The sequence below is a fragment of the Coregonus lavaretus genome (genome assembly GCF_964263955.1).
Source record: "Coregonus lavaretus genome assembly, chromosome: 16".
Lineage (NCBI taxonomy): Eukaryota > Metazoa > Chordata > Actinopteri > Salmoniformes > Salmonidae > Coregonus > Coregonus lavaretus.
In genome coordinates, this window is record NC_140003.1 from 27,622,295 (window position 1) to 27,635,575 (window position 13,281).

Below are 13,281 nucleotides of genomic sequence, written 5' to 3' on the forward strand. Positions count from 1 at the left end.
GTAAAGTTTGGTGGAGGAGGAATAATGGTCTGGGGCTGTTTTTCTTTGTTCAGGCTAGGCCCCTTAGTTCCAGTGAAGGGAAATCTTAACGCTACAGCATACAATGCAATTCTATAAGATTCTGTGCTTCCAACTTTGTGGCAACAGTTTGGGGAAGGCCCTTTCCTGTTTAAGCATGACAATGCCCCCGTGCACAAAGCGAGGTCCATACAGAAATGGTTTGTCAAGATCGGTGTGGAAGAACTTCACTGGCCTGCACAGAGCCCTGACCTCAACCCCATCAAACACCTTTGGGATGAGTTGGAACGCCGACTGCATGCCAGGTCTAATCGCCCAACATCAGTGCCCGACCTCACTAATGCTCTTGTGGTTGAATGGAAGCAAGTCCCCGCAGCAATGTTCCAACATCTAGTGGAAAGCCTTCCCAGAAGAGTGGAGGCTGTTATAGCAGCATGGGGGGGGGGGGGGGGGGGGCAACTCCATATTAATGCCCATGATTTTGGAATGAGATGTTCAACGAGCAGGTGTCCACATACTTTTGGTCATGTAGTGTACCTTCTATGGTCCTGTGGGTGTGTCTCTTCTTCCTCCCCCCGCGATAGGCCTTCCTGTGTGGGGTCTGAGCGGAACCCGCCCATCTGACAGGTGACACGCCCCTGGCCACTCCCCTCCGGTTCCTCCCATGCTGCATGTGGCTGTGGCTGCAACCTGGAATGACACAGCAGCCATGTTAACGCAACAGACTGGAATTCCCCTTGTCTGTGAAACCACCTTCCAAATCCCCCATAGGATTACAAGGCTTGGTTAGAGAGTAGCCTATAATAACATATCAGTCTAATGTTTAACTATTAATCCCATTAGGTTAGACATATGCCTTCTCAATGCTTTCCCACTTCAGTTCTACAAACAATCAAGGTCTTTGTCTTGGGCCTGTTTCATTGTTAGGATAACAGATATGTTGTTGTTTGGGGGCTGATAATGACATAGATGATATGGTAATCTGCAGTTTGAGCTGTAAGGTTGCAGGGCTGAACAGGACAAGTGGTGCTGAATCCTAAATAACGCCTCAAACTGCCACCGCCGTGCTGCCTGCCTGTCAGGGCCAGATAAGCAGGACAATACCTGCAGCTCTCTCATCTCCCCCCTCTTCCCTTCCTGTCTTTCACACATTGCCCTTCACCTCCCTCACACAACAACTCCCCCTCCTCTCACAACATCTCCCCCTCTCCCTCCCTCTCCCTCTCACAACATTTTCCCCCTCTCCCCCTCTCCCGCCCTCTCACAACAATTTCCCCCTCTCCCTCCCTCTCACAACATCTCACGCGAACAAGTAAGGGTGATCTACCACATAATAGCAAATGTCAGTAGAATATTCCTTGTGGTGTTTGTTTTTAGATCAATCATTGTCCGTGTGGGGTGATTCAGGCTGACAGGAAATCGAGTGGAGCAGTGTAGATTACGTCTCTAAGACTAAACCAGCATTCTCCTAATTAGCCATGTGCCAGTGCCCCAGCCCCTCAACCCCTCTCCTCAACCCCTCTAGCCAGCCCCTCTCTCCAGCCACAGCCTCAGAACCTCTCCCTTCAGCCCAGTGAGGATCATTGGGAATGTTTAGGATCGTTAACCCTCCTGCAGTCAATAGCCAACAGAGCGAGCGGCGAAGAGCAACAGGAGAGTAATGATTAGACTAGCTGACTCAGAGCTTACTGCTGTGAAAGTCCCCCGGTGAGATGCCAAAGAGAATTACTGCCAATGCCAAAACATCTAATCTACACTGGTAGCTCAGTAGGAGTCTTTACACCAGATATGAGCATAGCTGAGATCACTGTCAATCTATTACTTTAAAAGAGGAGGAATCCCTGCCAGGTTTCAGGGGACACTGTTGGTTTTAAGATGGGTCATACTGTTTTCTGAAACCATTAGTAATAGTCTATTAGATGCTACTCACTGAACCCTGATGGAGAAGTGTGTCCCCTGTCCCTATAGCTCTGGTGGTAGTAGACATGACTGGACTCTGTCTTGACCGGTAGTAGAGGTCGCTGGACCCAGTCCTCTCTGAGCAGGGCAGAGTTCTGGAGGTGGTGGGACAGAAGGCTATCTGTGGAGACGAGATACAGTCAGTCAGCAGGTTTGGTCTGGATTAGGTTTGAAGAGAAGAATAGAAGAAGAACATTCTAGAAGAATATGGATCGAACAATGAGCATGACTCTCTGAATCTCTCCATCTACCTTCCTACATACTAGAGCAGATGCGGCCCACAATGAATTTTTTATAATAATAATCGAAATCCCGATGTGGTCCTTGAGCCAAAAAGTTTGCCCACCCCTGTACAATTAAGCAATAAGGCACGTGGGGGTGTGTTATATGGCCAATAAACCATGGCTAAGGGCTGTTCTTAGGCACAACGCAACGGTGCCTTATTGCTATTATAAACTAGTTACCAATGTAATTAGTGCAGTAAAAATAAATGTTTTGTCATTCCCATGGTATACGGTCTGATATACCACGGCTGTCAGCCAATCAGCATTCAGGGCTCGAACCACCCAGGTTATAAGAGCCAATACACCATCTCCTAGCCAGATCCCCCAGTAATAACTTCATCCCAATACAGCTGTGTGGAGTACAGCTAACAGCTGCATTGTTGATTTGAGAGCCCTGTCAGGTCTTAATAACTCTACAGTCTACATTCCACAGACAACAGAGAGAGAGCTGTTCTGAGAGTGAGGGTGCGTGGGATGTAACCTCCACAGCACAATAGATAGAGTATGAAAATGTATGCACTCACTAACTGTAAGTCGCTCTGGATAAGAGCTTCTGCTAAATGACTAAAATGTAAATGATAGAGCTACAGGAAAACACAGACCAAGGAAGGTGATTTAAAGGGCTTGAGAAGGACAGGGTAACAGAATACGTTTTGCAGAATACACTGTACTGTATTCTATTTTCCGCATCTGTAAATGGACAATAATATGCGTATTGGTGTTCTACATGCAACGTCTTAAACTGCAATATGTAACTTTTTGGGCGACCCCACCAAATTCACATAGAAAGGTAAGTTATAGATCTGTAAGTCGCTCTGGATAAGAGCGTCTGCTAAATGACTAAAATGTAAATGTAAATGTAATCTGTCATTCTTAATTGAAAGCAAGTCTAAGAAGCAGTATATCTGTTCTGTGCGCTCTATTTCTATGGTTCCCGTTCTTAAGTTACGTTTTTGCCTCTTTTACTTTGGTTTTGTACACTAGCTTCAAACAGCTGAAAATACAATATTTTTGGTTATGGAAAATATATTTCGCAGCGGTTTAGACCAGTGTTTCCCAACCCTGGTCCTCGAGTACCCCCAACAGTACACATTTCCGTTGTAGCCCTGGACAAACACACCTCATTCAACTCATTGAGGGCGTGATGATTAGTTGACAAGTTGAATCAGGTGTGTTTGTCCAGGGTTACAATACAAATGTGTACTGTTGGGGGTACTGGAGGACCAGGGTTGGGAAACACTGGTTTATATGGTACAATGATTCTCTTCACTATACATGCTTGTTTTGTCACATAAACTGAAATTAGGCGAACTATTAGAATTTTAGCGACCAGGAAATGGCAGAGAGATTTCTGCATAGTGCAGCTTTAAATGCTTTGAATGAATCATCACCTTAGAAAGCCTGTCCATTTCGTTGTGCTTTGAAACAACATCCACAATGACCATTTTTTCCACTCAGTTTCCACCTGTTGAACTTCTTTCTTCAAATTGATCATCACAGTGAGGTCAACAAATGTAGCCTAATGGTGATTTTTAAAAGCATGGCACTGTTTTGATGATAAGTGTTTGATGTATTCTTTGAAAGCATTTGCATTGATGTCAGAGTGGTTAGAGGGACAATAGAGCCCTGAGTACCAGGCCCTTGGTGACCTGATGGTCGTTAGCGAGTTGGGTACTACCAACGCATGTCCAGAGTGCATAAGAGGAGAATACCGTGACGTGGAATTTGACTGCGGTCATGACTCATGACTGCCGGTGTGGCAGTAATACGGTCACCACAACAGCCCTAGGTACAGTCCAGTTAGCCTAACACAACAACACATACAGTATCATAATGTCTGTCCAGCACAGGGAGGGATGTACCTACCTGAGGGGAGAGAGAGAACAGGGTGTGTCCTAAAGCGACTGGTCCTGGAGGTCAGGGTGCTGCCGGAGGAACAAGCTGGGTCAGAACACAGGGCCAGGGGGTCACAGGAGACACAGGTGGGACAGAGGGAGGAGGAGAGGGAGGCTGGGTCCTACAGGAGAGAGGAGGGATGAATAAAAGCAGTAATTTACAGATAGTAGAATAACTTACTCCATACACCTCCAGGACCTGTGGATACCACTGATTTAATCCAGGAAACTATTATTAACGCAAACCACCTGTGGCTCTTGAAGATAGCAATACTCTCAGAGACAATGACCACCATATAAAGTAATTTACAAAAGAAGGACCAAGGTGAATGTGTTTACAGAAGGTTTAAACATAGTGTTGTGACTTAGCAGAACTGAGAAACCAGGGTTGGGCTAACACGTTGCCTTGCTGTGTTGTTGCTGTGTGAGTCACTGTGCCCTGGAGGAGCAGCCAGCTGCTCAGTTAAATCACGCTAATTAAACTAATTAAGTCTTTAACAGCTTTCTTCTCCTTCCTTTCCTCCATTAATATCTCAGTAAGCTTGGCACATTGTCTTACTCTGTAATAACACCAGTCAGAGAGGTACCCCTGCCTGGCTCCCTTTGTTTTTTTTGAGGCAGAGACTAGAGCAGGGATCATCAACTAGATTCAGCCGCGGGCCGATTTTTTCTTGAGCGGATGGTCAGGGGACCAGAACTTAATTTCTAATAATTTGTAGACTGCAAATTGACCACAAGAAGCCCAAACAGATATAATATTTGACTAAAACATAATCATTTCAAACCTTGTTTACACTTATGATCACGTGTCTCTCTATTATGCGTGGGAATACTTGGGAACAGATTTTCACAATTAAAATCCCTTGGAGCTGATTTCCTGGTGTTTTTACAGTCTTTTATGTCCAACAATAAGAAAATTGAAATAATAATTAGGCACGCAGGCCACCAATTGGGGAACCCTGGACTAGAGGATCAGCAGCAGGACTGAAGAGATGGATACACTTTGTGTGTCCCAAATGGCACCCTATTCCCTATATAGTGCACTACTTTTGACCAGAGCCCTATGGGCTATGTGTGTTGCAGGTTGATATTTAGAGCGCAGAACAGACCAGATGAATGCCAGTCTGTTTCTGCTCTCTTGCCAACTCCTTATGGAATTGGTCTGACAATGACAATGGAGTAGGCAAAACCACAAACAGATCTGGAACCAGGCTAGACCAGACCAAAGCAGTGGCAGGGAATGGCAGTCATGCAGGGTTTGACATTAAAATGCACTGCTCCACTCTGTCTTGTTCAACTGCTTCACAGAGCTCTTCACAGCATTATGATGAGACTATTATGTATCAGTCAGAGTGCTTGTGTCTAAATGACACTGTTAGGGACACATCCTGTAAATGACACAGCATAGGATCCCTTTCCAAAGACTACAGCTACAATTAACAGTCCACTTTAAATAAACCAGCAGTTCATAGATTAACAAACTTTTGTTCAAGTCTAATGGTACAGTAGAGTTATTGCATAGCAATTAGCAAAAATGACAGAAATATATTATTATGCTTTATTTAAAGTCCATGGAAATGATTGAGTTTCTGTGAGTAATTCTCAAATGTCAAGCTGAGTTCCGTATCATTAAAAACCAGAACAGCTTTCTTTACTTAGCTCTTTAATCCTAATTTCATTTAGGATACTTTATTTTTTTCAATCCTCTGACATTTCATTATTGGCAGCCAACACTATCCTCTAACCTCAGGTTTGGCCAAACACGTGGCATAAAGACATGCACTGTATTTCAATCTTGTGTGATGCCTTTAGCCAGGCAATAGCATCACACATTGAGGATGTGGTGGTTAGTGATTTGCCTCCTGAGTGAGAGGAGGTGAAGGTCAGGGGCCGTATGTATCAAGCATTTCAGAGTAGGAGTGCTAATCTACGATCAGGTCCCCCGTCCACAAAATCATATTCATCATGATCTTAAAGGCAAAACTGATCCTAGATCAGCCCTCCTACTCTGAGACGCTTTATGAATATGGGCCCAGAGGTGAAAGGTCCCTACCTGCTGTCTGTGGCTGGTGTTAATGAAGAGTCGAGGTTTGTGATAGGTGACCAAGGGTCGGGTGCGGGCTGAGACACAGGTAGCATCCACTTGGAGGAAGTGTTGTCTCCTGCGGTTCACTCTCCTCCTCTTGGGTCCCTTCTGGGAGAAGGGGTCATATCCTCCCAGGAGCAGACCACTGCATGGAGACAAGAGGAGACACTTAGTATATGTCCCAAATGACATGGCACTCTATTGCCTATATAGCGCACTACTTTTGACCAGAGCCCTGATCAAAAGTAGTTAACCATGTAAGGAATAGGGTGGCATTTGAGACACACCTTTAGTCATTGAACTCACACCATAGGGCGGCAGGTAGCTTAGTGGGTAAGAGCGTTGTGCCAGTAACCAAAAGGTAGCTGGTTCTAATCCCCGAGCCGACTAGGTGAAAAATCTGTCGATGTGCCCTTAAGCAAGGCACTTAACCCTAATTGCTCATGTAAGTCGCTCTGGATAAGAGCGTCTGCTAAATGACTAAAATGTAAAATGTAAATGTAAATTTTAGTCAGTCAACACACACATGCAGCAGTCCTATTTGTAGAGAGCCCTGAGCTGTATTGACAGATAACCTGAAACGACTCAAACAACAAGATCTAGCTCAGTGCTTCCAGATCTGATCTATATTTCCATGACAGCGTGGGAGTCAGTGAAAACTAGGAATTGAGGGTAGCGTCCTAAATGGCACCGTATTCCCTTTACAGTGCATTACTTTGGACCAGGGCCCATAAGGCTCTGTTCAAAATAGTGCACTATATAGGGAATAGGGTGCAATTTGGAATAAATCCATACTTAATTATTGAGAGTAAAAAGGGCAAGAGGAAGGAAGAACTTGAGCTTAATGTCATTGATCCAAATCATAGCCGGACACATGAAACCTTTCCACGGGTTGTTTTAAGGCTAGGGAGCATGTTGAAAATCATAGTGATGGATAGGAGATCTGAGGTCCTCTCTGGGCTGTAGAATAGGGCTTCGGCCACTACATTTGACCAGGACCCATAGCCCTATATAGTGCACTACTTTTGTCCAGATAATTACGGGCACTGGTCAAAAGTAGTGCACTATATAGGAAACAGGGTGCCATTTGGGACAGAGCCTAGACTAGCGGATACTGGCTTTAGAACGTCACTGGTTCAACACTCACTAGGGGCCTGTAATTTCCAGCCTTGGTGGGATATTTATGTTTCCCTTTGTTAGAGGAAATGAACTGATTTAGTTAGTTATCCTCCTAGATCACAGTAACCTCCCTGGCCTTCCTCGAACCTCACCCGACACCGCCTCCTGGTCCTCTCTGGAACGGGCTTGAAATATCTTGGGATTAAAACTAGACAAACAGTCTGCTCAAAATACTTTTCTCTGCTGTGCTGTGCTGCCTGGGACAGAAATACAAACAGCAGCTCTGTGAAGTCCTAGAGTATAGCACCCCTGAGGGTAGTTCGTACCACCCAAAGAACTCCACAACCCTAGCTTTTTAGAGGGAGTGGTTGTGCCTTATAACAGGGCTGTCTAGATGCCATTATGTCACATCATTAAAACAGTGTCTGCCTACAGAATCTAATCTCTGGCATCTAAGTAATCCATAGTATTTTTATTTCGTATGGAACCATTTGATGTGGCTTTTGATTGCAGGGTATCTGCAGGTTACATGAAGCTGAATTTAAGACTTTTTAAATACCTTTTTAATGCCACTTGGAATGCAATCTAATACAAATGTAGAGGTAAAAAGTCATATTTTTAGGGCTGGCTCTTTCACCAAAGCTATAGCCTACATGGCTCTTATTACCAGGTAGGTGTGCTAGTTTAGCAATAAGCCAGACGGATGTAGTAGCATACTGGCTACTGGCTAGGCTATAGACGGCTGAAGCATGCGGTCGCCCATCTGCATTTGTTAGGCTATCCCAAGTTCTCAGAATTTTGGCTTTGATATCAATACAAAAACATAAAACGCAACATGCAACAATTTCAATGATTTTACGGAGTTACAGTTCATATAGGGAAATCAGTCAATTGAAATAAATTCATTAGGCCCTAATCTATGAATTTCACATGACTGGGCAGGGGTGCACTTGGGAGGGCATAGGCCCAGCCAATAATAATTAGTTTTTCCCATCAAAAATGCTTTATTACAGACAGAAATGCTCCTCAGTTTCAACAGCTGTCCAGGTGGCTGGTCTCAGACGATCCCGCAGGTGAAGAAGGACGGATGTGGAGGTCCTGGGCTGGCGTGGTTACACGTGGTCTGCGGTTGTGAGGCCGGTTGGACGTACTGCCAAATTCTCTAAAACTACATAAATTCTCTGGTGGACATTCCTGCAGTCAGCATGCCAATTGCACGCTCCCTCAAAACTTGACACATCTGTAGCATTGTGTTGTGTGACAAAAATGCACATTTTAGAGTGGCCTTTTTTTGTCCCCCGCACAGGTGCACCTGTGTAATGATCATGCTGTTTAATCAGCTTCTTGATATGCCACACCTGTCAGCACTGCTCAAACACACCCAAGTCAGCTTAATAAGGTCCTGTTGATTTGTAGAATCTGGTGTGTTAGAGTGAGGCTGGAACAAAAGTCTACACACCCAGTAGCTCTCCTGGACGTACTATGCTATAACATTTGAACATTAGCCTAAAATCCAAAAGTCTAATAAAATAATTCAGTGAATCAAGTATCAAATGGCTATACTTCCAAGCAAGGTAGTTACGCGGGAGGGCTCTAGACTGACTTTTTCCAGTGCCAAGTAAGACATTACAAATTATTTACCACCTGAGGAAATGGGAACTCAAAACATATAAGCTAGATTGCTAAATCTTAATATGATATTGTTGCTTTAGCCATGCAATTGATAGAACGGTAAATGTCCTACAAAAACGTTCCATTGGTAGGCCTATATAGGCTACCACTGCAAATGGCAAACTCCGCTCCGTTGGCGCATCATCTCAATGACATACTGCATTTGTAAAGTGATGTTATTTCCTCTATATTGACAGTTGAGAAATAATTGTTCTACTCAGATAAAGCTGAGACTCAGTAGTTGTTTTAAAAAATGTGTCTTTCCCGCAATTATATTTCGAAATGTTGCTTAACGGTCAGTATGCTTGAGTTTATCAGAATGCTTCTCTCCCTTCACTCCATCTGTCAAGGGGGGAGCGGGAGTAAGAGCCAGCAGCAAAACAGGGACAGGGCAGATACTGTGCTTTCATTGCAGGAAGCAGGTTAATGCACATTACTGTTGACAAAATAATGGTTTTAGAACCCCAACAAATCAGCAGGAACGTTGTGTAGTCTAATCACTGACATTACCGACGCAAGCAAAAAGGGCAATGTCAGTCATTTTCGGTTTATCATCCCAGCTCTAGTTAGTGTTGTTGTCTATCAAATTGTATACGCTTCCTTGCTCTCTCCTCTTTCTCCTCTGGCAACAGTCCGACTGGCAATGGCACACGCACATGATGTACACACACAGACGCGCAGGTGTAGATAGCTCGATCTTCAGTATTATTTAATGTTACATTTTGTTTCTTTTTCCGTGGTGGCAACAATTAAGCAGTGGCACAATATAACGCAAACACTGTAGTCTTCACATTTAAGACCTTTGAAAACAGAATTTAAGACATTTTAAGAATTAAAGCCTTTAAATCAGATAAAATAATGTAATACTTTTTAAGGACCCGCGGACACTGTGATTGACAGCCCAATTGATTTTCACCTTGACATGGTATGCAACAGTGGCACAGGGAGCAGTTATTATAACAGAATAAATATTGCCATTGGCAAAGAGCAGCCTATTAATTACAGAAAACATTAGTGGGAATATCTGGTTATGACATGATTGTGGGTTAAGGTCACCATTACCCTTTTCACACTACTGGGCCAAACCGAGTCGAGCCAAACCAAGCTGTACTGTATTGTACTGGGCTGGCCTGGTTACGCATCTACCATAGATGTTGAACCCAGGAAGAGTAAGGTGATCCTATAAACTAAACCACGCAGGAGAGGACAATGTGGGCTGGCGAGGTGTATTGTGTGTGTACCTGCTGAAGGCTCTCTTGGTCTGTCCTTTCCACCTCCAGGAGTCTTTAGAGATGGGAGAGGAGGAGGGAGAGAGGTTCAGAGGAGGCATCAGGCTGTTGACGATCTGGCTCAGTTGGGCACTCTGAGAGGACAACACAACAACACATCATCCTCTATACAGTGCCATGAAAAAGTATTTGCCCCCTTTCTGATTTTCTCTATTTTTACAAATGTTTTATACTAAATGTCACGAGATCTTAAATAACTGGTTGTGCCACATTTAGCTGCAATGACTGCAACTAAATGCTTCCTGTAGTTGTTGGTCAGTCTCTCAAATCGCTGGGGAGGAATTTTGGCCCACTCTTGCATGCAGAACTGCTTTAACTCAGCAACATTTGTGGGTTTTCAAGCATGAACTGCAGCAAAGCATCCCCAAACCATCACACTACCACCACCACACTTGACCGTTGGTATGAGGTTCTTACTGTGGAATGCAGTGTTTGGTTTTCGCCAGACATAAAATGGGACCCATCTTGTCCAAAAAGTTGACTTAAGTTTGCCAAAAAGCATGTGGAAGCACCTGTATGATCATCAAGACTCTTGGAATGGTATCAAACATGAGTCACTTTACCCCTACCTACATGTACAAATTACCTCAACTAACCTGTACCCCCGCACACTGACTCGGTACCAGTACCCCCTGTATATAGCCTTCGTTACTGTTATTTTAATGTGTTACTTTTTATGTATTTTTTATTTTGTTCATATTAACTCTTTCTTGAACTGCATTGTTGGTTAAGGGCTTGTAAGTAAGCATTTCACAGTAAGGTCTACACCTGTTGTATTCGGCGCTTGTGACAAATAAAATCTGATTTGAATGTTCTATGGACAGATGAGTCAAAAGTATAACTTTTTGGATGACATGGGTCCCATTATTCCTGCCGAAAACCAAACACTGCATTCCACAGTAAGAACCTCATACCAACGGTCAAGCATTGTGGTGGTAATGTGATGGTTTGGGGATGCTTTGCTGCCTCAGGACCTGGACAACTTGCCTTATTAGAAGGAACAATGAATTCTGCTCTGGTCATGCAGCAAAACAATGACCCAAAACAAACAATCAAGTCTACATGAAAACGGCTAAAAAGCAACAAATTTGAAGTTTTGGAATGGCCTAGTCAAAGTCCAGACCTAATCCCAATTGAGATGTGGCAGGACTTGAAACGAGCAGTTCATGTTTGAAAACCCACAAATGTCGCTGAGTTAAAGCAGTTCTGCATGGAAGAGTGGGCCAAAATTCCTCCACAGCAACGTGAGAGACTGATCAACAACTACTGGAAGAGTTTGGTTGGAGTCATTGCAGCTAAAGGTGGTACAACCAGTTATTGAGTGTAAGAGGGCAATTACTTTTCACACAGGGGCATTGGGTGTTTCATAAATAAGTACGCAATTGTGTTATTCGTTCACTCAGGTTTCCTTAATCAAATATTAGGTTTTGGTTGAAGATCTGATAATTCAGTATAAAAAATATGCAAAAGTAGAGAAAATTAGAAAGGGGGAAAATACTTTCACAGCACTGTATATCTACTGAACTGAGGAGAAAAACACATCTCATCCTCTATATACAGTATCATCTGACAGAGGGCTCATTTGAAAAAGAGACCTAGGTCACAATGTTACTGTTGAAATAAATGACATTCGAAAATGTACCTGTCTCTGTATGTTCCTGAGGAGGCGAGTGGGGCTGCTGGGTTCGTTCTCCATGTCGGAGGGAGGGTCTCTAGCGCTCCCCTCCGCCCTGAACGACAGCCCTGCTGTCTCAGTTAGTAACGTCTGCTGGATCTGCCTGTCCGTCAATGGCTGCGACTCTGCCAAGACCACACCCCCCTGGGACCACACACAATCACACACTGCCATCAAATCCACAACAAGGGCATATTCACACACCAGAGGTGGCAGGTGAGGGGAGGACGGCTCATAATTATGGCTGCTTGGAATGGAGTAACCAGAATTGCATCAAAACACAAGGAAACCATGCGTTTGATACCATTCCAATCATTCTGTTCCAGCCATTACTATAAGCATGTAAAGTGCCACCAGCCAGCACTGATTCACAGCAAAGGTCTTGAGTGAGGTCATTGAGTTTAGAGTTTCCTGGAACCAGTAGGAGGATGAGGTGGCTCTCATGACTAGGGCTGTGGCAGTCAGGAAATGTTGTCACCCGGTGATTGTCAAGCAAAAAACTGCCAGTCTCACGCTAATTGACCGTTAATTAACATCCAACACATTAAACACATAGCATCTCCTGGCTTCCACACATAGCCTACAAGCCACTTATGCAGACTTTTGGAGCATCTACATAAAAAAATATATAGCCTACACCATCACAATAAATCCAGTATATATTTTAGACAGGTCAAAAGAAACATGATATGAAGAAAATGTAGTCTTTTCAGAAGAACAGAATAGCATACTGTGAGTTGTCCTTATGTTATGGCTATGCCATATGGCCGTGGGCTACACTAGTTCATTTATCAGACAAGATTTGTTTAGAATTCTGTGGCATTATTTTATAGTATGAAGAATACTATTGAACAAAGCTGAAAAAAACTGACAGGATATTTTCTCCAAACTATTTGAGGGAGTGCGCACATGCGGCTATTCTACGTTGCGTGATTAACAGAGACACAGGTACTCATACACTACCGGTCAAAGTTTTAGAACACCTACTCATTCAAGGGTTATTTATTTATTTTTAGATTGTAGAATAATAGTGAAGACATCAAAACTATGAAATAACACATATGGAATCATGTAGTAACCAAAAAAGTGTTAAACAAACCAAATAGCCACCCTATGCCTTGATGATAGCTTTGCACACTCTTGGCATTCTCTCAACCAGCTTCATGAGGCAGTCACCTGGAATGCATTTCAAATAACGTGTGCCATTTTTCAAGGTTAATTTGTGGAATTTCTTTCCTTCTTAATGCGTTTGAGCCAATCAGTTGTGTTGTGACAAGGTAGGGGT

The 13,281-nt window shown here is 43.6% G+C and overlaps 1 protein-coding gene across 1 annotated transcript in view; it reads right to left on the reverse strand.

Annotated features, from left to right (window-relative positions):
• The window catches only part of kansl1l (KAT8 regulatory NSL complex subunit 1-like), a gene marked incomplete at both ends in the record, with an annotated part of 41,302 nt that overhangs the window by 6,614 nt on the left and 21,407 nt on the right, over window positions 1-13,281 (reverse strand). The window contains 7 exon segments of the mRNA XM_084179660.1: window positions 537-540; window positions 542-708; window positions 1,949-2,098; window positions 4,128-4,278; window positions 6,210-6,387; window positions 10,274-10,395; window positions 11,964-12,140. Coding sequence (XP_084035786.1) covers window positions 537-540; window positions 542-708; window positions 1,949-2,098; window positions 4,128-4,278; window positions 6,210-6,387; window positions 10,274-10,395; window positions 11,964-12,140 — 949 coding nt within the window.